The sequence below is a fragment of the Orussus abietinus genome, unplaced genomic scaffold (genome assembly GCF_000612105.2).
Source record: "Orussus abietinus isolate OABI.00-Male unplaced genomic scaffold, Oabi_2.0 scaffold34, whole genome shotgun sequence".
NCBI lineage: Eukaryota > Metazoa > Arthropoda > Insecta > Hymenoptera > Orussidae > Orussus > Orussus abietinus.
Window position 1 is genome coordinate 578,007 of NW_019394290.1, and position 27,595 is coordinate 605,601.

At 57.0% G+C, this 27,595-nt stretch overlaps 1 protein-coding gene across 1 annotated transcript in view; it reads left to right on the forward strand.

The window, feature by feature from the left end:
* LOC105696306 (transcription factor Sox-2) overlaps positions 1-14,257 on the forward strand; it is a 48,401-nt gene extending 34,144 nt beyond the window's left edge. The window contains exon 3 of the mRNA XM_012418685.1: positions 14,115-14,257. Coding sequence (XP_012274108.1) covers positions 14,115-14,184 — 70 coding nt within the window. The 3' untranslated portion in view covers positions 14,185-14,257. The remainder of the gene's footprint in view (positions 1-14,114) is intronic.
* The last annotated feature ends 13,338 nt before the right edge of the window (positions 14,258-27,595 follow it).

The following is a 27,595-nucleotide window of genomic DNA, read 5'->3' on the forward strand; positions in this document are numbered from 1 at the left end:
CACACGTTACACGCGTCACTCGACACCGTGTTTGCCGTAACACGAGCGGGTCTACACGAGTGCCCGAGAGAGGCGCAACGCCCGGCGACATTTGCGAAATCCGGGTTTCCGAGAAGGAGACGGTAACGGGAGATCGAGACCTCCTGGCCGGGATCGCGGAATGCGATGACGAGGAGGAGCAAGGACACCGCGAGCCGCGAATCTCCGCGAATCGTGCACCTCCCCGAAGAGAATCGAAAACGAGAGCCATTGACGAAAATGTCGACAATCCTCGAGGGAACTTCGGACGGTCGGAGATACCTTCGAGATTACGACTCGCACGCCTGCAGCGAACGCAAACGCGTTTAATATCGACCTGGTCATAAACCGGGCGAGGTGGCGTCCGGTGATTTTTATAGGTTAGAAAGGCTCCAGGCGGGGCGCCGGGCGACGATTCGGGTGGGGGTGAGTTCGAGCTCGATCGGGATGTCGAAAGAAATTCGGGCGATCCGCGAGAGAGAGGCAAGGAAGAGGGACGGCGATCCGTCTGAAAATCCTGGAGGTTTCTCTAAAAGGATCCATTGTTTCGGTACGACTCGGGTCCGAAAGGCTGTCGCGCTTGGTATTACGTACGACGCGGCGACTCCGAGAAATCGTAACTTGGCGTGTTTATCACCTCGCGCCGTGTTAGCCGGCGGCGTTAGCGCGAGCTATGACTTCTCGCGAGGGGCGTTAAAATCATATGGGATTTTTAAAACCCACGGGGCCTGCGAGGACCGGCCTCGCCTGCGCCCCGTTCCCGGGCCCGAGTCATCCCGGGCTCGCAGGAAATAATCCCACCGTTCCACCGGGCCCAAGACGAATCGATCTCTCCGCTTTGCCTCGAGAGACCCCTCTCGCCGATTATTTCTCTTCTCGAAACTCCACTCGCCTGGAGGACTCCTCGAGTTTGGAGACGAAGAGGCCCTCCCCCTTCGCGCTCTTCGGCGCTCGAGTTACTCCGAGACTTACGAGCTCGGTTCCGATTCACGATTCCCGCCGAGCGGCGCGTTTTACGTGCCCTCGCGGATCCGGAAAGTCAACGTTAACCTCAGGGTCGAATCTACCCCCGCGAGCTCCTTTACGACGGGAGCCCAGGGGGGATCGTAAAATACCGGAATCCACCCCCGGGGGTTGCTCGAAAAGGGTCCGCCTCGCACCTGGACCTGGACTCCGGAAAAATGGCAGAGCACTTTCGAGTCAAGAAATATCCCCCAAAAATCCCGTATCCTTGAAAATCCATCTCCGTCGCCTTTGGACAAGTTTGCAAGGTCTCGCCGTTGGTGATCTTCGATGCGACGACGACGGTCGGCGTCCGCGTCCCGAAGGAGCGGTACTCGATCCAGGGTCGATTCGAGGGTTTTCGGTCCGAGGCCCAATCGGAGCAGGGTCGTTCCGTCCTCTTCTTCCTCCCGGTCGTCGCCCAGTTCCCTCTCTCTCCGCGTATTCTCGCCTTCTTCGGGCGTCTCTCTCGGGCTCTCTCCTTTCGCCCCTACTTCGCGACGTAGCAGGGCCAAGAGTTCGCGGTGGGGCCGTTCATCAGAGGCAACTTGTCACGCCGCTGGGCATCGGACATAAATTCTACTCCGTAATGTGACAGGTCCTCGCTCCTACCCCAACGTGCCGGGTCCTTTACGGTCCGGGGCCTTGCGCTGTCTGCGTACCGGGTGTTCCGAAATTTCACCCGGTGGACCGCCTCGACTTCCTAACCGAGTCTCCTCCACTTCCGGGATGACGGGAGCCACTCGAAACGGGCGAGAACAGTCGAGACAAACTCCGTGAAAGAAGCTCGGAGACCGCGTTCTGAAAAGTTCGACCAGTGGTCGAGGTCGGTTTCCAGGGAATCGATTTTTTCCATGGGCGTCTCGCGACATGTACGTTCATCGGACTGGACTTTCGACGCGACTCCCTCCCGTCGACGCGAGGTTGATGGACAAGTATGTCCCACCCTTCCCGAGGTACTTTATACCCAGGTTAGGCGACGATTGCCCGGCGACCGCGACATCAATCTCCCGGTAATGTTAACCCGTCGATGCGGCGATTTGACAAAACCCGAAGTCGGCGGGCAGCCTTCCACGAAGGCATCCTCGTTCCCCGGGTCCTAGGGCCCGAAAACCTGACCCCGGGGGCCGCCACCCCCGGTAAATTTAGGCAAAGCACCGAAACTCACGTCGGATTACCTTGAAAAGTGCAAATTGGGCGCTCCGGGTGTCGCCGCGGGGGAAGCCGATTTTACTCCTCGCGGAGGTCGCTGATCGGACCCTGGCCCGTTCGGTGTCGTCGAAATTTCCGACGCCGATCGTCGGGGGGACATCGATCACCCTGTCGGGAATTTCCAAGATGGGGACCTTCGGTCGCGGCGACTCGGAAAATCATCGAAGAGACGGATGATCCAAAATCGAGGCCGAAGCGCGTTCTCCGGCATGAGTTTCGCGCCAAGCACCACTTCCGAAAAACAACGTTCGCTCGCTCGCCTTGATTGGATCCCCCGTCCCATCGGGGTGATGGACAAGAATGTCCGGTCTTTCTTCGGGGAACCTTACACCCACGTCGGGCGACGATTGCCGGCCAACCGCGACATTAATCTCGGTACAATGGCGGCCGTCCATTGGTCGTTCCTCCGATCCGTCGTCGTTTCGTCGGCCCGCTCGTTCTCGAGCCGAGAACGGGCGTTTAACGCGACGTCATTCCGGGCCTCCCCGCCCCCGCCACCTCGTCATTCTCCCCCGAACCGAGCCATGACCAATTCGGAATAAATATTGCCGATTATTAACTCGGCTCCGTAGACGATGATGGAGAGCGAGTGGACCGCGAGGCCCCGCTCTCGCAACCCTGGCCGTGCTTGAGACGTTAAGTGGAGCCATTAGCGTTCCCGAAGAGCAGGGCTGACACAACCTGGCCGACGAGATTCCTCGAGGCCCGGAGACCCTGCCCAAACCCGAAGCTTTCCCTAACACGGATCAATTAAGCGGGGAAATAATCATTCTTCGGGTTAAAAAACCCCGAAGACGACCCCGAAGAGGGACTTCGACTCGACCTGCCGATTTACGATGGATTCATTAGAAGGAGGTGGATTCCCCCGGGGTTGTGGGCTCTCTTCGAGAAGTCGGCTCGCTCCTCGGGGGAGGAAGGGGTAGAAGAGACCGAAGAGGCGACGAGAAGGAATCCGCTGACTCGGCCCGAGGTCGCGGCCGTGGTTCACCGCGGTGACATCTTCATCTCTCGCCTTCTCCCTCCTCTTCCTCCAAAATCCTCGGCCCTCTTCTAGTCCCTCCTCGAGGTGCATGACTGGACTGCGGCGCCGCTTAACGCCTATCCTATACCTTCGATCCCTTTGTCGGCCGATCAAGATCCCGGACACCTGGACCTGGACCTGCGGCGCCGGACCTGCCAGGTCCCCTCTTCGTCATCGACCCCGAACCCTTTCCTCCGAGAGTCCCCCCAAGGAACACCGACGGAATCCCAAATTCTGGACGGGACGGTTGAACGTCCTGGACCGGGGACCAAAATTCACGGAGACTGCGGAATCCCTGGAACCCTCGGTCCCGGTTTTCGGGCTCCAGGACGTCTCGCGCGAGTCCTGGCTCTGTATCGGGGCTCACCTCGGCGGAAGATCAAATTTACACGTAGTAGCGCCGCGGAACAATGGCGGCCGCGCTGTTTGCCCGCCGGTGGTAAATATTTGAGAGCTGCACCCGGAGTCCCTTCCCCCGGCCCATCCTGGGAGCGAAACTACTCTCCGGCTCCACTGGGCTTTAATCGCCGACGAATCGCCCGCTAATGATCGCCGAAGGAGATCGAAGCGGGGTTGGGTCGTGGACCTGGAGAGCACCCTATGCCGCGTCCCCAGCGACGAGGAACCCGCCATCCGACGCAACTTGGTTCGCCGATTAAATTTCGGCCCCGTGGGTTCTTCCGACTCGCTCGTGCGAGGGCAACGAAAATTCCCGCCGCGATCCCGTGGACGCGCCCCGGGAAGCGATACCCGTGAATGCAGTATTTCTGAGCGGCCCGGAGCGGGACAAATCACGCGCAGGAAACGGAAGTCCGTCTCCACTGCGGCGGGTGCGGAGGGTTCGGAGACGAGATCCGCGTCCCGGAAGTCCCGTCGGCCCGGAATTCATAAAAACTGCGGCCAGGCCGAGCTCGGAATTTTGCATCCCGCGAGACGGGCACGGGGGTGGACGCCGCATCCCGTCGTCCCTCCACCAGAGATCCGCTTGTGAAAATCGAGTCCTTTATCGGTCCTCGAAGTAACGGAGGAAAGGAGCCATTTCACTCGCAGCGAGTCGCACTTTGCAATCAGTGGCGGAATACGTTCCGCGGAGTCGCAGGGATATCCTCGAATGCCCGGATTCGCAAAAGCGATCGCAAGGCGGAGCGACTCGAAAATCGGAACCGGGGAGAGGCTTATACCGCGCGAGGACGAGCTGGGTCGTAATTAGGGGGCGCCGGTTCCCCATTAGTTCGGTGATCGAAGTAGCGCTCATTAGCCGGTGGCTGCACATAGGTGCACCTAGGGCGGGTAAGGGTCTGGCTGGGCGGTCGGTGTTTGGTTGGCTGCGGCCGATCCGCGACGGCGGGGCCTCCTCCCGGCAGTCCAGGGCGCGTCTCCGGCGCGTTTTCCCCGCGGGCGAGCCTCCTAATGAACCGTGTAATAGCGTCGCGACGCTCGCTTTTGCTCTCGCGCCTCCCCGATCCTTTCCCCATCTTGGACGCCTACACACCTCCCTCGCGTTTCCGCGTCCGGAATATCCAGACGCGTGAAAATCGACGAGGTAAACCCCGGAGATATGCCTCGCCTCGAAAGGAGAACTCGCGTTTCGCCGAGTCAGACTTGCGAAAATCCATTTCCACCGCTGGCCGGGTTTTTGGTCCTCGGCGGGCCGCTTTGTGTCGCGTACCCCGTGAAAAGGATCCCACCGATCCGCCTCGAGAAAGCATGGTCACCCGTCCAGACCATAACCGCAGTCGGCGATGCTTAACCCCCCGACCGAGGGCGAAGCCGGGGCTCCGCGCGTTGCGGCTCACCTTCCGGCTTCGTTTCTAAATTCACGTAACCGGGGAACCTCGGACGTAAGATAGCGGGTGCCGATTGACGTAACGGGCCGTTTCGTAATTCCTTGTCCGCTCGGTCGGAGCGACGTAACGCCGCGTTACCAATGCGACCGCAGTCGCAGGTGGGTTTTTCCCCCAGGGGAGAATCTGGAGAAAACGCCGGCCGGGAAAATCGGGGAACGACCGCCGCGCGTCTTCTCGGCGGGCGCGAGTGGAGGGCCCGGTCCGCAGCGGCGGCCTATTCGAGCCGGAGAGAGAGAGAGAGAGAGAGGGAAAGAGAGACCGAGGTCGCCGAGTCAAAGTGTAACTGGTCCATTAATCCGCGCCGAGTCGGCCGGACTCGCTCCCCGTGACCCGAGGAAAGGAGCGGCCGGTCGTCTTGATGTATGCGACTTCACGCGTGACTCGCGCGAACGCACGGAGAAACGCTGATATTAAGATACGTGGCGATGCATTATAGAGACATCATTCCTGCGGGACCCCTCTCTCCTCTTCGGCCTTTCTTTCGAGCCGCGCCGAGCCGAGCCGAGCTCTCGACGCCGGATTCCTTCCCGACCGGGGCCGTTCCCTCCGGGTCTGTGGGGTAGTTCCGGGGCTGGGTGTCATGTCGAGACTCAGAAAGCGCCTCTGTGTCTGTTGCAGGGACTGGAACGCGACGGGCAACGTGCGCGTTCAAGAGTCCTGGCCTACGTGAGCGCATCTCGCCAATGCCGAGTCGAGCCTCACCAGCGGCGAAGGATCGGGCCTCTTGATCGTTTCGCGCAACACGGTGAGTCCCCACAAAGTAGGACCCAGCTCAAAAAGTCTCCTTTGCCCCGGTAGGGGAATCACCGCAGCCGGAGCGCCGCCATTAGCCTAGTCGCCTCTCCTTGATCGACCGTAACCCAGAATTCGCCTCGATCGTGCGTTTCCGCACCCTTGGGAGATCGAGATCGAGGGGAATTCCGGTCGTCGGTGGTTCTCGAAGAACCATCTCCGGCTCGAGGTGACCCGATCGTCGACGATCCCGAGAGTACCCGAACGGGAACCGTCGACGATACTTTCTGAACCGTTCGGAAGCTGGAGGCGAGGGGTCGGAGGAAAGGCCGCGAATCCGACACGTAGGTGTCACGACACCCGGGATAATTTCATACGAGGGAGGATAACGATCGGGCGGCCGTTCCGTGGAACGGAAGGAATGCGCCCGGTCATACCCCTCGCGCGTATAGGTGTATATCCCGGGCGTTCCGAGTCTCGGCAGCCTTGAGACGAAATCCCGAAGGCTCCCAACCGGTACCGGGCTGCCGCGGATGACAGCTATGAAATTGACGGTGATTGGTCCGTGCCTCGTTTGACTTCGGCCGCTCCGTCGGAATTAATCCGCCAAACCGAGACGTGTGCCGGCCATCGAGGCGTCTCCGAGACGGTCCGCTCGCAAAAGGTCTACCTCGGGGAGGGACCGCGTCCCGGTCGCGTCTCCGGCTTGCGAAAGAAAGAAAAAGAAAATCGAGGAAACGTTTCTACGACTCCACTCGCCTCGAGGCACCTCCGGCACCTCCGAGGGACCTCTTAACGCGCATTCGAGACGGCGATTTTCCTCGGTCAGGGAATACCGCTGATTCACGGAAACAACCCCACCCAAGAGTCCCGGAGGAGATTAACTCGTCTCGGAGATGACGGGCACTCTGCCTTGTAATTTCTGAGGTATAGCCGGAGGACCGATGGGTTGTTTCGGGTAATTAGCGGCGGGGACCGTCGTCTCCTGGACCAGGTGAGGAAAGGGGTCGCGAGAAAACGCGCGGATACGATTAAAGAGAGGAATAAAACGGGGGACCGTCGTAATTCGAGGTTTGGCAATTAAGGTGAATTTTCGGAGGATGCTAATGGCGGAGATCGCGCCCGAGTCGAGGGCCTCCTCGGGGCCCGCCGAGGAGGAGGCCCCGGGGGAGGGGAATCGTCGAGTCACGGCTCGTAACGAGCTATAAGAGGTCCATAAGATATCCAAAGGAAGTCCTCTCGAGGACCGATCCGATCCTCTCTGGCGCGCGCTCGCGGCAGAGGTCTTTTAACGATCGCCGATCGCTCGTTTTCCGCTCGTCGAGACGGCCTCCGAAAGAGGAGGGACGCCCTCCCTCTGACGGGGGGCGACCTCGGCCGCGGAATAACACGTAAGAACCTAAGATGGCCGGACAGCTTCGTTAATTAGGTGCCGATTTTCCTCGGTTCGCGTCACTTTTTAATTGACGCCAGAAATTGAACGGCCGCGTCCCGGCGAGTCATCGTCCACCGCCGGCCGAATCCTCCCTTAGTCCTGGCTATAGTCCTGGCCTCGGACGATCCCCGTACTCTCTCTCTCCACCCCGCAATCCGGGGAGAGTACTCGATAAGAGACGAGACTCGGGATTTCCGCGAGAGTCCTCTCCGTTAGGTAACCGCGGAGGAAACGACGGCGCATCCTGGAAACGGGGAACCCTCTCGCCCTCCCCCTCTGGAGGGCTCTTCGGTGTCGACGGAGCCGCGTAATCGGCGAGGGAGGACCGAAGAACGGGCCGCACGCGTTTCCGCCCGCGGAGACGCTGCCGATGACGGGGATCTTTGTCTCTCCTGGGCTCCGTCGACGTCGTCTCGGCGGCCGCCCAGTAGCCGGCTCGCGTCTCCGTCAGCAGCGGACGAGGACGCAGCCGCGCGGCTGTCATCGGCAGAGATTCCTCACCCTCGTAAAAATAATTACCGGGCGGCCCTCTGCCTCGCCGCCGGCTCGCTTCTCCTCCCTCACCCCTTTCCGGGCCGCCATTGTGCCAATCGGACGCCCCGCGAACGGGCCGATAGGCTCCAATGCTCACATAATAAAAATTCATTTGTCTCCTCGTAACGAACCGCAGGCACCCGTTATATACCCCCGTATACATCACCGGGTACGCGGGTACATATCCGTACACCCTCGTACATTCGGGCGCACCCCGCGCTTTCGGATTTCTTTTTGCAAACTACCCAGGTCCCAAACGTCCAGGGTCCTTTCGCCATTCTCTCCCAGCACCGACGATATTTTTTGGGACTCCAATTCCGGTCCTGCAAAAGTCCGATTCGATAAGGAGTCGTCCACCGAATCGTCCCGGGGAAACACGGAGAAAGGAGACGCGCCGCTCCCTCGGGAGGGAGGATTGAACGGCACTTGAAGCGACTACAGTCGCCATTGGTTCGGCGGTCCCCGGAGGCCCGATAGGAGCTCACTGGCTGCAACCGCGTTTGCAATTATTCGCGGTTATTAATGGCGGGCTCGCAGGCGCGCTCGCAGCCGAGTGCACTCGCGAGCCGAGTCCCGAGAGGCAGGCGCGTATATCGCGAATCGTTCTGCGCTAACGCGTCGGGATACTGGCAATCAGCGATCTGTGAAAATCCGCCGTGGCGCGTCCTCGGCTCCCGAAGGACCCCGGGGACGCGCCGCGGCGAGAAATTAATATTTCCCCCGGATGGCTGCGCGTATTCCGCGAGTCTCGTCGAGCCGGTATCCCTTTTATTATCCGGAAAAATAATTACCCCCGGGTAATTAGCGCGGGGTGGAGGGGCCCCCGACTCGAGCGGTCCAAACGGCGCCCGCCCTCCGCCTCCGCGCTGAGATTTATATTTCTTCCATATCCTAAAATTGACTATACCCATGGTGCATCTTCGGCAAGTTTCTCTCGTTTCCCCTAGGCACGCGGTGCCCGTACTCCCGAGTGAAAATCGAGAATTCGAAAATGCGTAAATGCGAAAATTCGAAAATGCGAAAATGCGTAAATGCGAAAATGCGAAAATGCGAAAATGCAAAAATGCAAAAAATCCGAAAATTGGAAAAATCGAGCTTCCTAGAGGCGGAGCGAGGATCCACAGCGCGAAGCTCCTTCCAACTCGGCTGCTCGTAGGCGAGTGCGCGCGCGACTCTAGGAGACGCGTTTACGATCGACCTCTGCAGCGGCGGCGCAGCCTCATTCGCTCGCGCTAGTTGTTACGCGCGAGCCAGGGCCGCGCGATAAAGTCCCTCGTCCAATGGCCGGCCGGTTCCTGGCCGACGGTGTGGCCGAGCGCCGCGGCCGGGGGACCCTAATGAAAAGGCTCTTTATCGGGGAAGGCTGAAACGTTATCCCGGCGCCATGTTCCCGGAGCCGCCAGGATGGATTTACGATCGACGCAACGAGGTCGAGAGAGCTCGGAGGAGCGGGAAATCGGGGTCGCGATCGAGGCATCGATCGAAGTCTCGACCGAGGGTGCGGCATCCCCGGAGGGGATGATCCGAAATTTCGAGATCTCGAGTCGTCGACGTCTTCGGGCAAGGCGTCCGATGGACCACCCTTCGCGAACCCTCTCGCCGCGTCACCCTGGCGACGCGGCGAGAGGCTTCCCGGGTCCTCGGACCGGCGCCCGGGAGGTCGAGGCCGAGGGTGAGCAACCCCCGAGAGCCCGGCGCTGCGATTCGGAGCGGGCTCCAGAAGCTCGAGGGGCGCTGCCCGAGGTCTCGCCCGATTGGCGCCCGAGAGCTATCGACCAATCCACGACGACCTCTTTGTTTCAAGTCGCTACCCCTCGCGCCAAGTCTAACCCTCTCGGCAGCTGGCGCGCGTCTTGCCGCGAGAAATCCACCCCTCGTCCTGGAAGGGTCACTCCCCGATTCGGAGAAAATCCGAATTCGCCAAGAAAAACTGCCGGAAACCTCCGTTCACTCCCCTGACACCCCATTAGTGCAATTACCTAGACGTAATTACCGCGCTGGTTACACCATACGCGCGACTTTCACAGTTCCTAATCCCGTCGATTACCACCTCGTAAACGGTGCGACCAGCCCCAGTGCCTGGGATTAAAAAGCGATTAAAACGCGTTCGAAAGAAAAAATGACTCATCTCCAGGATGCCGTACTCTTGGCCGAGGTAATCTCGACCTTACCCCAAGTGCCCCGCTCTTCGAGGAGCAAATTAACGCCCACGCCCCCTGATTAACCCGCGTAGATCACTCGATCCCACCCGGGGAATCGATTCGCCCTCGGGCGGTAACGGCGCCCATTCGGTCCAGTGACTTCGGGACGCAACGACCGGATTTTCATTACTCTAATAGCCGATTGCATTTTTTACGTCTCCGTGTCCGGGCGGTTCAATTTGGAGACTGCAGGCCGGGTCGACGGGGAGCGAGAGGGACGGATGGAGGAAACGGGGAGCGAGAAGGAGAGGGCGAGCCCCTCCTCCCCCTCTCGCTCTCTCTGGCCATCTCATCAGGCGTTCCTCGCAATCACGTCCCGCTCCCCATTGGACAATCCTCCCACTCGGCCCCCAATCCCCGGTCCTTTATTCTTTATTCCTCCAGAGGGGTGCCGGCCGGGGGTGGCGGTGACGTTCTCGTTTTGTCCGCGCCTACCCCGTACCGTCCGCGAACCGGGGGTTGCATCCCCCGAGGTGCTGCCCGTCGAGCTCCCGGACGTGATTAAGGCGCGATTCCAAATTAATCATCGATACCGACTCCTCGACCGTATCGATCGGTCTTCGAAATCGCGGGTTACTGTTGTTTTTTTTTTTTATTTAATTATTTAAAAACCGAGGGAGAGCAGCTCTCGCGTCCATCCGTTACAGCGGGGATTGGCGGCGACGTAATTAATTCGCGGTTGAAAATTAATCGTCGAAATCGATTCGGGCTCTCCAATGGCGACCGAATTACGGGGGTGGGCAAAGCGCCGGGCGCGGTCCTTTGATGTGGCCTCCCCCGGTCGGCAAGCTCCTTACGCCAATTATTCCGAGGATTATTATTTTTCCGCCGGCACTGCTTATGAACTCCATATCGATACCCGCCCGCGACACTTTTTTCCTCCTTCCTTTTTGCTCCCACCGTAAGAGGATTACGTCGAAAACGATCTACGAGTTACCGAACGTGCCTTTAAAGGCCGAGCCGAGCCCTCGTCATGTCGGCGCCGGCTTTCAGCGGCACGTCAGCTGTTTTCGTCACACTCGAAAAGTGCAAGTGTTTTAAACGAACCCAAATTACCGCACGGGGGGTGGATAATAACGCGGATTACAGGGAAAAACGTGACGGAGGGTGGGATTACGTGACGCTTATTAATTACTTTTTAATACCCCGGAAAGAGCCACTCCACTTATTTTACCCTCCATGCGTGAAAATTTGTCATTCTCCCAACGCTCGTTCAGATTTTCCCGTTTTCGAGGAAATGTCTATTTCGCCGACGAGCCCATTTTCCTCTCCTTGGATTTAGGATGCGTAAGAGGATTAAATCGAGACGTGGGTCACTTAACGAAAGGAAGCTGACGATGGGACAGAACCGGCAAGGTGTTGACACCGGTGTCTTTCAACGCGTAAAAATCCGAGGCTTGCCGCATTCATTACTAAACGCGATGACCAGAAAGTCGGAGCTTAAGCTCGTCGCTTTAAGTATTTTCCTCGAGCGCCTCCATTCATCTCGCCGCTTTTTAGCGAGGATAATTTTCAAGCCATCGATGAAAGTAATCGGAGGGGGAGAAAATGGAAGATTCGAATGTCACGAGACCACCAGGGGGTGACCGAGGTTCCGCACTCGTGCAATTAAGGGATGACCTAGGAGTTCTTTGACATCGCTGGTCTTCGGTGGCATTGTCCTGGGATCGCAGGAGTAGTGCAGGATGCACGTGTCCGAGCTTATCCAAGTATTCCCCAAAGTGCGCCTTTCGATACCCCCCGAAATCCTAGGAAGCCCCCGATTAATTCGGAACGAATTAGAATATTATTTTATCAAAGCTTTGAGAGAAACCATTATCGCCATACAGGGCGTGGGCGCAATAACTGGAGTCGGTCGAAAAAAATCCCGGATTTATCCGGAATTTTTTCGGGATAAATCCAGGCCGTGCAGGAAGACGTCAGGTCGACGGGCATTGGAGAATTCGGCTCGGCGGATCCTCCACCCTAGGAGGGTGGACGGATGGCGTCCTTTTTTCTCCCGCATTCGCGAAATCCTGATAATCCATGATGAGACACAGATTGAGTTCCACCCGGCCTGCGAAAAAGTGGACGAGGCCGGCGGAGGGGAGGAGGAAGGTGAAAAGAAAATTGGAATCCCCCGTGGAAGCGGATGATAAAATTGAGGGCGGAAAACGCAATGGCGGCCAGGTGTTAACGTAAGCCGGATAGACCGGACGGGGATCCGACTTGGTCGTCTTTCCTCGTCCCTAGGGGGGTGGAGGTACCCCTGGCCCTGTCCCGGTTTCAGCTGACAACGTGCCTCGAAGGCTCCTAGACCACCTCCCCGAAATCGGGAGAATCCTCTCCCATCCCCGAAGGAGTCCTCCCGTCTCGATCGCCGAGACCTAGGGGTTCCTCCTGGGGGAAAAGTCGAGCATTTAAAACGCGGCCCTCCCGCTAACGGGCCGCGATTATTTTAATCCAAGCCCGAAGGGGGAGGGGAGGGCAAGAGGTAGAGCGAGGCGTAGCAGGACTCGTAATTTGTTTCGAGATCGTATCTTCAAAGTGGCTCCTGGTGGAGTGTCCCCTCGACCGCACGGGAGCGGGTCCAGGGAATGGGATCCTGGACTCCCGAGGGTGGGACGACGCGGGATGAAAATGGGACGACCCGGGGGAGAGAAAGACCGTATTAAGTCCGCCGGATCCGTCCACTCCTGCGGCGAGGTTTAGCGACTTTGCTCCTCGTAAACGGGACCTCCCTAGTTTGCACGTCGAGGGGCACCGCGCCCTTAACTCCTCGGTCCAAATCCCGGTACCCAGCATCCGAGGAGAAATTCTACAAAATCTCTACCCTCCTTCGAAAATGAATTTTCGAGGTCGCCTCTCCGTTCGGCCCGCTCCCTGCTCCCGGTGGAGGCGAGTGGATTCCCGGTCGAGGAGCGAGTGGCTCGCAAAACGAAGGGGACGATCGCGAATGGCCTGCGGTCCAGTGGGTGTGGGAAGTCGGGTCAGTTCCTACATCGCGTATATATACACATCGCATACGTCGGGTATCGCATCGAAGGATCGGGGTAAGCCGGTAGCCCCGGAGTGTGGCGCGTCCGCCAGCGGCGGCACACTCGATGCGCACAATTAATATCGAGTCGTATCTCCGATCTCTCATTATTACCAGGGACCGGGATGTGTAGGTGCGATGGGCCCGTCGGTGCAGGGCTAAGATATGCGCACACGGGATAGGCCGGAGCTACCGTACACCCCGGGACACCGACCGCGGCTATGCATCACCCTAACGAGCCCGGCATCGCGTGCCGATCTGTATTAAGGATTTATAATCCTCGGGATGGAGGGACGCTAATGCTCGGACCCGACCGCGGGAGACCTCTCCGGGTCGACACCGCCGAATTCGGGCAGGGTGCCTGGCCCGGTCGTGTCTCGAGATTTCACAATTTTTCATCCCTGGTAGGGATCCGACCTCGCGTAAGTCATACCCGAGTCTAGGAAGCCGAAGGATCGGCCCAGGTCGCTTAATAATCGCCTCGACCCCGGAACCGTGTCCCATTCCCACCTGGGGAGATTTGCTCCTCGAGAGGGACGACTATACTTGGCGTGGTCCTCTTACGTCCGGTGGTCCGTATCCGAGGAAGTTCTCTCGGCGGCAGGGAGGAAACTGGAAACCCAAAAAGATCAGGTTAGAAGCAACGGGTTCCGTCCTAAACGCGAATCAATTAGCCGCATGGCGGACGGGAAAGCATAACTCCTTCAGTGATAGGTGGGCCGAGGCGGGTCCGTTCTAACCCGGGGGTTCCCGAGTGTCGTGTTACGTCCCCTGGGTATCCCGCGGGACCCGCGGGTGGCCCGCGGTAGCGTCCACGTGGGTAAAGAAACCGAGTCCGATTCCGGGCGCTGGCGCGCATTAATAACACTGGTAGCCGCTCATATGTTAGACGTCCACCCGTTACCTTCGGGTGGTGCGGGCTACTCCGCGTAGCGGCCCTGACCACCGAAACCCTGATACACTTGGCCCCCCCTGAATTCGTCCGAGACGACCACATTCCTGAAGATACGACTCTCGATGTCGATATTCCTCTGCCATGACCCTGGAAGAAGCAGGGACGAAAACGATGGTAACGAGCTTCCTCTTTCTGTTCCAGGTACCATTATGCGGAGGGCTCGCGGGTGTCGTCGACGAGGCTGCACTCTTCGAGGCCGTCGTTGGCATGAGCGTCGTTGGCGGATGCTCGTCAGGAACCAACGAGTCCCGCCATTGTAAATATCTCGTCCACATCCGGATTTCGAGAGGTCCAGGTCTCTCGTCCACTGCCAAACCGCGAATCACCGCCCGCGATGTCGTCCCCGTCGTGACCGGCGTCCACCTCGTCTTCAAGGTCCTATTCGGCACCTTCTTCGAGGTCGTGGCTGATCCTCGGTAACGACCAATTCTCAGAGGGTCCAAGACGCTGCACGGAGGCAGACGGGGATGAAACCGGGGCACGATGGCAGGTGGAAAATCGGGGCGCGAGCCCCCCTAGGTGACCAGCGACTCCTCGTGGACCCGGAACTTGTAAATACCGACTTAGTGTCCTCGGAATCCCCACGATAGGCGGAGTCCCGAACCCGATAAGGATTACCGTGACTAGGAGTTAACTCGGACTCGCGATCGCCGACGTACCTCTTCGGCGTCCTCGAGAACCCCTCGAATCGCCGACAAAGCGAAGGCGGAGAGCTCGACCGCTCGATCGACACCAGCGTTTCGAAAAGTGCATCAAGTGCAATGGGCCAGTCCAGGAAGCGTGCACGAATGCATTCTCGGGTCGCTTTTTCGCGAGCCGACCAGGCGTACACGATGGACCCGCGCGCGAGTCGCGCCTTCGACCCCGGAGAGGCAAAATTTTCACGATTAAATAGTGACTTACTCGATATCAATTTTCCCATTTTCTGGAAATTGCCCAAACCCTTGGTCGAGGTGGAAAAAGAATGCCCGCGGGCGGGTCCACCGATGCCCCAACTCCGGAGCACAATCGCGGTGTACATAGAGTTGCGACTCATAGGCGACGTTAAGAAAAAAGAGAAAAAAAAAAAGAGGAAGGTTCGTAAAAGTGTAAAAATCTGTACAATTCCAGACAACCCCCGACGGTCTTAGAGAGGCGTAATTTTCACACCTGCGAGGAGAGCGTCGCTCTCGACCCCGGAATCGTGAGTACAACTCGACTTGACCCCTCCCTCCCTTTTTCGGATTTTCTACCGTGTACTTTTTCACGCGCGTTTCATTTCGGTACGTAGGACGTGGTCTCTTGGGTTTTGTTCGCTTCGCGGACGCCGGTGTTCATCGACGTTTAAGCGCCCTTAAGGTCCCCTTGCGTACGGAGACGCGGGCGCTCGGCCTCGTCGAGCTTGTCGCGCGCCTCCACCGCTCGGAGGCATTTACGGGGCCTTAATTGCGATCGGCGCATCATCGGCCACGAGTAGTTAGGTCAATTCGGAGAAGGACATAATTTTAGAGCGTCGCATTGCGAAACGCGGGGCACGCGAGAGGAGCGAATTGCGCAAGCGCCCGTTCGTCCTCCGCCTCGCGACGTACCCGACCGGCGAACACCTCATTACGTATTTCAGAGACGTACCTGCGCACCTGGGAGAGACGTAGACAAGTACATGTACATATATCGGAGATGGACCGTGTACGCCTACAGGTACCTAGAGACCATCGCGGTGCCGGATCCGTCGACGTACACCTACGTGGAGGAGCGCTCGTGTGCGCAGTCAAGGCGACGTGACGCACGAAGGCTTCGAATTAAACGAACACCTGAAACAGAAAGAAAAAAGAAGAAAATGAGGAATAAAGAAAAGAAACGGTTTAATCGAACAAATTATCGCGACAGTCGCCGAAAATCAACCGAGGAAGGGGTCCCTCTGCGCTGCAGGTTGATTTTCCGCGACGACGAGGGTAATTTCTCGCGTTACGAGCACTCCCTCCGGCCGATCGGCGGCTGAACCTAGGGAGCGCGAAACTCCCTAGGGAGCCGATTTGCTAGTGAATTCTCGGCCGCGTCGCCGAGGGCCTCCGCAGACGCCACGGTCGGTCCCTGCGCGGAGAGCGCGTATGTAGGTGCGTCAGGTGAATAAATTTTCCGAAGAATAAACGGTGGATGTAGTTAATAAGTCGTTGCTGTTTTCATTCTGATTTATGCCCGAACCCGCCTCCCCCCTCCCGCGTCCAGGACCGCGCTAACGAGTACCTTTACGAGGAATCTGAGAGAGTTCTCGCGAGTATCGGCACGGGGAAGTCGGTAGAGACGGTAAAGAAGCCAGGGCTCGGCCGAGGCTTGCGCCAAGTACGTTTGCGCGGACCGCGGAAAATCGTTCGAAGAGGTTCCTTCGGTCTGGCGAGGGTAACGGCGTCTCGTGGGGCGATGATCTAGAATTGGCAGGTGCCCATGGTGGGTTCTCCGCCTCGGAGAGCCGGGACCAGTTGGGTCCTCGGCACGAGAGCGCTAAGAGGGACCGAGAGGAATCGAGAGGGGCCAGGCGGAGGGACGGCGGACCGTGCAAACGGGAATGCCAGGGACGAGGTGTAAGAGGCGAGGCGAGATATTAGAGATGCGAGATAGCTTTATTAAACGAGAGGTGATGCCAGACCGAGACACCTCACGCCGGTCGCTTTGATCGGCCGGCGTGGAATTTTTGTCCCTGCTCGCCGAACCCGATATATATCTCTCGCGACCGCCTCGTGGAATCTGGAAATCGGCGCAGGGACTTTATGGAGATTTAAAGATCCGCGGGATGGGAGTCGGACTCCGGATCTGCCGGGAGGCGTCGCGCCGTCCTCGGATGGCCAACTTCTGGGACACCGACGGGACCCTTCTGGACACGACACGTCGAGATTTTCGGGACTGGTCTCGAGACTGGCCCCGAGACTGGGCCCTAGGGCCAGCCGACAGCTCGGCCATCATTACGAGATGACTCGACTCGGACCGCCGCGACCTGTTCCCCACCGACTCTCTCGATGGATCTCTCCGAGCTCGGAATTATTCTCAAAGGATCACGAGGAAGCGCTCAACCTAGAAAGACGCTCGCCGAGGTCGGCCCGACCGGAGCTCCGGGTCGACTCGTCAGGTTTTCTTTCCATTTTTTCCTTCTTTTCCTCCGCCGCGTGGGAGTCGTCGAGGACGTCCGCGAAGGCCGGAAATACCGCGACCGTGAGACTTAACCATCCTCGAGACTTCCAAATTCCGAAATTCCTCGTTAAGGGTACTTAATATTAATTTAATATTCACCAATCGGCGCGGAGGAACTCGAGGAACGCGGCTGGCTAGGCGAGAGGTGCCACATCCTCCGAGTCATCGCGAGTCATTACGACTCGTTACAAGATGACTCGACGGAGTGCACGACCCGGTGCTCCATCCTCGGCGTTGCACCTCCTAACGGCCCTCCCATCGTCCCTGCGACTTTTCCAAATCCCTCTCGACTATTTCCCGCCGAAAGGACAGAAGTTTCGAGAAAACCGCGATATCTTTCGGTACGTTCTTATCGAAAGTGCCGGCGAGAAAGAACGGAGGAGGTGCCCCGGTACGCGGCATTAGTTCCCGACGTAACGTAGTAAGGCAGTAAACGTCGGCCGAGCCGTAAAGAAGACGGGGACCGTAAGAGAAGCAAGAAGCGTGAAGGCTGCCATTTCTCGGCGATTTAACGTTAACCCCCTTGACGCACGGGTCGTCGCACGTGAGCAACGATGGTCGCTCATCCATGCTGCCAATGCGACCAGGAACCCGGGGAGGAATCTGGGTCGTTAATGACGACTGCTCCGACAGCAAACGATCCGTATCCCTCCGAAAAAAAGAAAAAACGGGCCGGCTGATTGAGCCAAGAGCTCGACGATCGCCGCCGATCCGCGACGGATCCGCCGTTAAATCGGCGCCATTTTGGGATAACATCGATTCCCTCGATTTAAGCCTACTTACGGTGTATTAATTCGAGAAAGGCTCATCCAGGATCGATAAGGTGGTTCCCTCTTCACGGTGAATCCTGGAGAAACATTTTTTCTAGGACTCATCGTATCGTTCATCCGCAAGAGGTACGGACCGGGAGGCAACATGGCGGCGTGGGGTGATTTCTAGGACAGGACCTATTCCGGAAGCTGGGCGTCGTAACCCGATCTCTTGCCCCGAGCTATCTCCTGTATAAGTGGCGAACATAACTCAGACCCATGTCGGGGACCAATCGACTACTCTTCGGGGACTTCCACACACCTACCGCACCTCCACCGGAGCGATCGGCGGCGGGAAATGAATTACGTGCATAGACGGGTCATTTGTCCGTGTACGTGCACCAAAGAGACCCTGGCGGATGTAGGGCGCGCTCTTTTCCGTCACCGCGAGTGCGGGATTTTTTAAGAGAGGGAACCACCTTCCAGGAGACGAGGAGTCTGGAAGAGGGAAAATTACGAGACAGTCCTCCCATCGGGGAAACGACTCGCGGTAACCCAATCAGCTGACGTCCTACCTCGGGCTTGTATTTATTAAAGTCGATCCCTCGTCGATGAAAAGGAAGAGGCTCCTCGTCCATTCAGCGCGGGAAACCTAATCGGAAGTCGCGTCGTGCACCAATTGTGTTTCCCCAGGTGGGAACGGTAATCACTCTTCGGCGTTTCCGTTTAAACGTGAAATCCGGGACGGGCTCTATTCACCGCGCATTACATATTCAGCGGCAAAAATCATCGCAGACGGGAAATCCGGGACACCTGGTGCTGGGCGGTGCTGATCGACGGAGATGGCTCCTCTGAGTGAAGGTTGGTCCTGCGCCAGGAATGAAAAAAATTTACATAGTATAAAAATTATGAAAATTAATAGTCACGAAAATCACGAAAATCGCGAAAATCACGAAAATTGTTATAAAATGGTCAATATCGGGAATGATCGATATTAATCGGAGCACCGTCCTATTTCGAAGCCGTTTCGATCTCGAGGTCCGATCGACGGCCTAGATCGAATTACCTATAAGAGACAGGGTCATCCTTCGAGGAGGGCGCGAAATCGATCGGCCGTCTCCGAAGGGATCCGCGATTTCGCGATCCTCCGCCCACGCGGACTCGCGTTCCGCTCCCTACCTCTGCGGGCCCGGTTCCCGGGCAAAAATTTTAATTGGTCGCGGTTCGTTGAACCGGAGGAGTTACGTGATCGTATGAGGCCGCGGGCGATCTCGCTGCAACCACCGGCGAAAGGCCCGATCGATCGGTCGATCGATCCGGGCCCGAGAAGTCCGAAAAACTGCGGACAAAAAGCGCCAGGAGCGCGGCCGCGAATCGGCCCGCCGATCCGCGGAGCGAAAAATCCGCCTCGGACGCGGAACGCCCGCTCGAGCGCGCGTGCTCGCTCTAACTAGCGTGATATTAAAAATGTCGGTTGCAGAACGACCCGCTAATCCGGACAATTTCGAGGGAACAATACGCCAAACGAACGCCCCGACCTTTCTCCTCGCTTTCCTCGTTCCCGCTCCTTACGCCGCTCGGAGAACGCGTTCTTTTCTCACGCACCTCGGAAGAGAGGATTTCCCGCGATCCGGGAATTTCTGGTTCCTTAGGGAGAACCCCAGACCGGTAAAATGGAGAGCGATGCTAAAATTTACGCGCCAATGGTTTCTTCTCGAGGGAAAAACCCTGGATAAGAGCTGCGACTCGGAGTGGACGTGAGACTAAGTAAATAGGCCTTTTTGCCGGCCCCTGAATGAATTTAAGCCTCCCCTGTCCGGGAGGTACGCCGGCGACAAGAAACGGGTCGAAGAAAACGACCAAAGTACCTTTAATTACCTCGGAAATGGGTAAATCAATGGCTCGGATCCCGGGAGAGCAAAAATCTCGACGACCGCGAGGACGCTCTTCGAGGGGCGTCGCGACGCGGAGGAGTCGCCAGGGAGCCGGTGCGGAAACTCGAGACCGAGATAAAATCGGGTAACGGAGCGGTGCCATTACAGTCGTTAGGGAACCGGCAATTTCCAAATTAGAACCAGTCACGGAATGCCCGGGTACGAGGGTTACAGGTGTACCTTTTAGGGCTCCCTTTGACGATGCCGGACCCAGCTCTTAATAACGTACAGTCATCGGCTACCTGTACACACCTTTGCGGTCCTGTGCAGCCGGAGGTGCGAAATCGACGGTAACCCAATCAAAACATCTCATTACCGAGATAAAGGAACTCTCCCGAGATGCCCTCTTCCTATTTCGCGCGACCTTCCACGAACGGATTCGCCGGATGGATGTATTCTCTCGGAAGGGAAAAAAATCTGGAGGATTTTGAGGGTGGAGCAAGGGAACCGAAGAGCCGCGTTTTCCTCCTTGGACCCTTAATTAATAACTGTGATTAATCAGAAAAGTTGGTAATTAGAAAGTTTCTTGACAAAATTAAAATGCCGTGGAGTTACGGGGTCGCTCGAGGGTGGACCTGGCCTCGGGGGTGGCGGGGTTGGTCGACGTTGGCGGCACTTTTCGACTTTCCGATAAACTCATTAATTAAGGTGGCTCGCGTTTTAGGTGGGACTCCGCATCCCGAAGATCGCGAAAATTCACGGAAACTCGGGAAAACTCGCGAAAACTCGCGACGACCCATGTAGCACGAGGGTCCATCTTCTCAAATGATAACGCGGCTGATAACGTTGGATGGCAACGTTTAAACAGAATTTATCCACCCGAACGAACGCTTCCTCTCGTTGCACTCCGGCAAATTTACGGCATTACGCAATATCGTGCCAATGCCAGGAACCCGACGACGGCGACGTCGGTCGTCGTCGTTCCTCGACGCTGGTACGGTTGTTCCATTGTACCATTGTTCGCAGGACGACCTCCCGAGAGTGATTTGCGAACCTCGCCGGTCGTTTTAATTTTGGGATATTGGTTGCGTTAAATATTGCACGATCCTGTCGACTCTCCCGGTGACACGCGTGTTTTGAGAAGCGTGCCCACCCACGGGTGGCGTACCCTGAAGACATAAAAAAAAAATAAAATAAATTAAAGAAGTTCAACCCCGGTATTTCCTAGTCTCCCAGGGATTTTTCTCCGTACCTTAACGAGTTATCCGGCAATAATATCGACGGTTCGCGCAATCAGCGTTAAGTTATCGCCCGATAACGCATTTCTGACGTCCACTGGGTCAGTGAGTAATAAGTTCGTAGCGCTGTAAATGGCCGCCGACCCGAAGTGAGTCACACTACTTAAGCGGCTTACGACAATAAAATAGGGTGTGCGCGGGTTATACATTGTTAACTGAAAGTCGTAGCGACGTTTGATTGAGAAATGGCGATACCTTGCAGTCGGAAAAGTAACCGGGCCCGGTCGACGCCACTCGGCGTCGTCGCGGGTAATGCTCGATCTGCGAACACGAGAGCGTCCATTATGCCCACTTACGATCGGACTCGACTAGACGTCAACCTTTATCCTTTATCCTTTATCCGTGCACTTGGTTTCGACACTTACGGGGAGGTCCTCCAACGCGATTTCCGTGGCGCTCGATTCCGTTTCGAGGGAAACGCTCGTACGTGCAGGAGTCAATGAAACATCGCTAACGTCAAGTGCACGCGCGTACGCACCCCTCGAGACCTAGTGCATGGGGCTCGAGATCTTTTAATTTGTGGCCAAATTCCTTTCGAGGGTAAAACTGCGCGGGGTGTCAAGAGAGTCCTCGAATCGAAGGGACGGGTGCGACTCCGTTTGTTAACCGCTCACCGACCGCGCGTTTTCTCGCCCCACATCGATGCTCTCGTCGTCGACGTCCACAAATAAATTGTGCATTAATCTCGGGGAAGGTTTTCACGTCGTAAGAATTTTTTGCTCGAGGGACTTAGCGAGGAGGAGATAAAGTCTTCCGGGCGGACGCGTACTTTGATGCGTATACTACGATCGCTTCGGCAACGGTACGAGGGATTTACGCACGGTGCGTCCTCCTGGGAGCGGCTTATCCAAAATTGCGGCATTACCCTCGACGGATAGTACCGAATTACCTTCTGTCGCGGCTCGTTAGTTTGCAAATGAACGGTCACCCTCCGCCCAAAAGTGCTTATCCCCAAAATTAGGTGCAACACCCCCGCCCCATGGGCGGAAAGAACGAGTAAATGTCGGAAATGTATTACCATCGGGCGGGCTGGATTTTTCGGCCGCAAGTCGTGTGCGGCAAGGAGGAAGGAACTCCATCAAGATGCCGGGGATCTCGGGAAATCCTCCGAAAATTCATTTCCCAGGGTAACGTCGTTAACGTACGCACCCGCGAGTCGACACCCCGTTATGCGCGCCGGAAGATTCTTTTCCACGTAGACTCATTAAGGGATCGACCGCCGCAGTGGTGTCTTTAACATTAATGTGTAAGCAGAGCCCACGGATGAATGGAGGAGCGAGGAGTGCCGCCCTTTGTGCGTTTCCGCATAATTTGTCTGCAAATGCGTTTACAACGACTACGACGCGGACGATTCTCTCGGCGTGGCGTTCGCTTCGTAAATACGGCGCCTGAGATTTTCTGACTTCGCTCTTTTCCGCTTCCCTCGTATACACGCGTTGCCGCACACTTCCGACCGCGTCTCTTTCCCTCTCCCCCCCCCCCCGGGTCCCTCGAGAAAGAAGTTTCAGAAACCAAGGGAACGCGTAAACTACTTCCCCGGACTGAACTCGTCGCGTGCTTTTAATACCGCCCAGGAATGCCGCACCCGGGGCTGAATACTTCCCCGAGATTCCTTTTATATTAGGAACATTTACTCGAGCGGACCCGCCCTCCGTCATCGAGCTCGCTTCTCGAAAAACGCCCGCGTTCCGCGATTCCGCCGACGTCGCGAGTAAAGAAACTCGGCCTCGCATAATGTATACGGCGCGCGACTCAGGCCACGCGCAGACCCCGAAGCTGTATCAAGTACGTCTTCTCGCCCCATCGCGTTAAAACCCCGCAAAAAAGCGACTGTTCCAGAAAAGAGACACACTTCTGCGAGCGTGTAGTATTCTCCGCGATCTTAAAGTCGGCGGTAAAATCGCGCCTTTTCCGTTTTTTCTCCAGACAAGGGAATAACGGTGAAGTCGTTTATCGAGGCCGAGCCCGACGTTACGTCCGAAGCCTAAAGGATACATCCTCCTCTGGTTCTTCATCCGGCATAGTTGAATGCTCCTCGCGAGATCTTCTTTCCCCCCGCTTTCTTTCCCCTTTCTCCTATTTTATATTTATTACTCGACGCGTGAGGCTCGATTCGGTAGCTCGGTCCGTTCGCCGGGGGGTAAAAAGCCGGGTTTCTTCCGACATCTTCTAACGATAACGGACAACCATGGAGGTGCGCATCGCGACCATCGGAGATCGTGCCAGAACCGCCAAGAGCGGATCAGATGGAAAAAGAGGAGGGAAGGACAAAAAGGGAGGAAGACGGCAGAAGGAGCGGGAGCGTGCGTGATCGGGATTCATCTCGACTTGCGTGTCTTGTCGCAGTTTGCTCCTGCCCTGCCGTTTCCGTTCCACGCCTCCGCGTGCCGCCGATGGCCCGGGCCACACCTCGTAAAACTGCCTTACCCCCGGAAACCGGTGAAACCCGAGCGTGGAAATTCCGCCCGCGGAGGAAATTCGATGATCGCGCGGATAACGACCCACCCCCCGATACATACCCTTATCACCAGAGATGCGGTCCGAAATTAAACCCTACTTCCAGGAGAGTCGTTACGAGACCCCCCAAGGGGGTGTCCCTACAAAGCGAATCGAGGAAGCGGATTTCGCGCGGTCGCCTAACGATTTCCGGTCGGTTCTAAATTCGGGGGGTGGGACCGTAGGGGTTAAAAAGTCCCGGTGGCATCCAGGGCTCGTGGAGTGCACCAGGGGCGTGCCCGGTACCGGTACCAATACCAGTATCAGTGGCGGCGCTCGATGCGCCCGCCACCCACCGCCCACCCCTGTGTCCCAGACTCACTCGTGGCGCGCAAATGAGGTGGAAAAGATAAAGGCCGCGGTGGGCGATCATTAACATGCGCGCTCCGCTTTCGAGCGCTTCGAGCTCGGAGGGTCGGGGCCGAGCCGGGCCGAGCCGAGCCGAGCGGCTCGAGGGAACGGTGGAAGGCGGTAAGTACGAGAGCCGAGGAGATGCCAACCTAATGGCGGCAGCAATTAACAACAAACACCGCTCATTAATCGCAAGAGAGTTCTCTCCCTCCCTCCGCCCCGGCCCCTGTAACCATTCCGACGTCTCTCGCGAGCCCTCGCCCTCTCCCCCTCCCGGGGGGGGGCGCATCCCCCGCCTTGCCATTTTTCCCTTCGCACCTAGCGACGAACTTCCCATTGAGACCCTGCGCTCGCGCCGAGGCTCGAATTCTTTTCAAGGCGCGTATATATGCCGTTGGGCGAGCCTCGATAAGGTTTCATGAAAACCCGGGCGCCGCGACGCCGGGCGTCCGCGACTGCCCCGGGCCCGGCCCGAGGGAGGAGCGAGACTCCTTTTCGCTTCTCCTATTTTTCTTTCCTCCTTTTCTAAGCGATCTTAATCAGCGCGGGCCTCTCGCCCGAAACAAGGGGCACGCGATGCGAGTCGTCGCCCGGGACGAGGCGCTCGAACACCGGAAGGGTCGGTCGCTGGGATTTCCACGGTGGGGGCCCCAGGACGGGCAAGAAGCCCGAGGACTATACCCCCGGCGCGGAGCCTCGTGAGTTATTATCATTATATCCCGTTGGGCTCCTTGACATAAAGGACGAAGTTGGGGCGTAAATTACAAAGGCCCCGGCCGCCCTCCTCCCGCGGAATTATTAAAAGCTAAACTGCGTTTGATTTATAAGAGGGCACCGCGCGCGAGTAGGTGGAGGGATTAATTTTATTACTTCCGCCCCGGAGTAATTATTGCATTATCCACCTCGGGAGGAAGTCGACCCGATGCGAACCTCCGTCTCGCGAGGACCCCGCCGACGCCCTAGCCACCGCACTCCTGGTGGCGGGAATCGAGGCGGATTTTTCCACAGTTTTTGGGGAAGGACTTCGAGTTCGTTGACGAATTACCCCTCGGACGGCACCTCGTATCCGGAGGAGAGACGTCGCGCCCTGTCCGCTTGGATTTTCTCCCGGCGATGATATACACGGGTTTCCTGTCGTATTTCCCGTGAGACAAGAGAGCCGGCCAAAAGTGTGCTCGCACGGTAAATGAGCGGCAAAAAAGTGCGAGAAGCCCGGGATGGGTTGTCTGGTCCCGGCATCGGGTAAGTATCGGTAAATAATCGCGGCGGACGTTACATTACCGCGCGGAATTTATGATTCAGCCGTCCGGTCACCTTTGCCGGAGGGGCCCTCCGTTGCCCAAGATGGCCCCGGAAAAACAAAGGGAACAGCAAAACTCTCGGGACGAGGAGATGACGAGAACCAGGAGAAAGATCGCCGGGAGGGGAGACGGTCGAGCGAAAATCAAGAAAATCGGGAAAGTCATAAAAAATAATCGGAACGGCGATCGATCGCGTATCCACGTTACACGAGCATACGCTCCACAAAAAATGTCACCTAAATCCAAGCTCCCTCATCCCACGCAAATCCGAATCAAGACAATTTTTCGAATTATCTTCCTCTACTGGGTCCGTAACATAAAGATGCTGTACAAAATTCCGCAGGGTGCGACGACATTCTTCACCCGTGGGTTAAGGGACTTTGACGAGGTCCATCGAGATCCAGAAGGTGCGCACCGGTCGAGTTCATAAAACCCGAGGAACTATTAAGTAGGCGTTTTACGGGCACCTCGAGAGTAGCGCCGCGAGCGATGCGTAATCGGGGAATAAAAGCCGAGCGATTTGGCGAGTGTCGCGGGCCGACCTCGATCCCTGCGTAATCGACCGGTCCTGAAGGAGGAGCGATCGATTTCCGATCGATCCACTGGTACCCGTGTTCGCGTCGGGTGGACTTTCGGGCCCAGAAGGGGGCGCGTGTATTTGCTTTGCGACCCGACGCAGCCCCGTAATCAGTGTAAATCAGGGAACGCGTAAATCTCAGCCGGACACGGCTCCAGGTCCACCGGGTGGCCATGGAGGAAAGGATCGAAAGATCGGCCGCGACTCGCGCCTCGTAGCCGCCCTCCGAGCGCCGTCGAGAGGAAGGAATCGCTCTCGATATTGCCAGGATGAGATCGCAGGAATCGCCGGTGGCTTTTTTATTCCCCCGCGTCGATCGCCGTTGACTTTTACCGTGGAAAGCCGGTCGCCGCTGCGCCGGTGGGGTTACGCTCCTTCCTGGCCAGGACGTAATTCATGGCGGCGCCCTGTGTGGTCGATGGGTCCGCCCCCAAGGCCTCCTTAAAAAGCTGCACGAGGCGCACCGTGCCCACCACCTGTTAATCACGTATGATTAAATTATTAATATTTGGATAATTATACCGCTACGAAGAGGGGCCCTATCCGCGAGGGGCCTTCGTTAAAACCCAATTCCTTTTCAACGCGGCGGACGTTTCACTTAAGCGAAGCGATTACTTAACGTAGGAAGGACAAACGTGGCCGATAAACGTTGAAATAATTAATTCGATCTCCGACCTCGACCATCGGACGCGTAACAACCTCGGACGGTGAGACGTCTCCGCGAGTCTCTTCATTTTTCACCCCGGAGATATCAAGAGCTCCAGGGTAACTCGTTGACCCGGGGTTCCCTCCCGCATAATGCTTCATTGTAATCACAATGAAGGTTATCCGTCGAGATTCGGTGAGTCGGTCGTGCGCGTCATTGAGATGGTAAGTGGAGGAGACGCCGGGTTAGCCCGGCATCGATGGACCTCGGATGGACCACCGCGGGTCAACCACCGGTTTTTCGAAAACACGCACCCGGGAGATCGGCATCTCTCCTGGACGTCACATGCAGTCGCGATATTAAGACAAAACATAGGAATTATGCGTCGCCAAAATTGATTGAAAAAAAAAAAAAAGAAAAAATCTATCGACGCTTCGCACGCGCAAGGGGAACAGAAAATCGGCCTGGCGGATGATAGTGTAAAAATATAACATATACCACAACTGTTAGGATATGTTTTTTAACATATATTTTAACTTTTACAAGAATGAAGATGGAGGGTAGCTAGGTGGAAAGGTGTAAGAAACATGTATGAACAAATGTAGGAATAAATGGTGATAAAAAATCAGTTAAACTTCCCTCGATCCCTAAATTCCGAGAGTGGAATAAAGGGAAAAGCGAGACCCTACGTTGCCAGCGCGAAATCTGAGAGAGAGGGGAGGAAAGAGTGGGCCACGAATAGCGTGACACTCAAAGAAGCCGCACTGCTCTGAAATTATTCCGAGCGATCATCATTATGCCCGAGTCCGGAGCAATCTTCTACTCAATATTGTCAGTTGGCTGCGCCGGGAGTGACGCCGAGCCGAGCTGGGCAGAAGTCGGTGCAGCTTTATAGATTACCTTAAGTGCGATCGATTATCTCTTATTTCATGCACCCATGCGCACACGAACGGGTATTTAGCCGGACTTTTCGCGCGCACCCGATGGCCAATTTGCCCCCTCGTTTCCTCGGATTTCGAAAATCCAGGGCGAGCTTGGATTACATCAGGGGTCGGGGTGCACCCCGAAGGAACGACTTTTAGTGCCTCCTCCTCGTCGAGGTCGCGCCTCCCTTTTCGGTTTCCCGGCTAAGTTGTAAGGGTACGTTAAACGGTGGCGCATTCGAGCG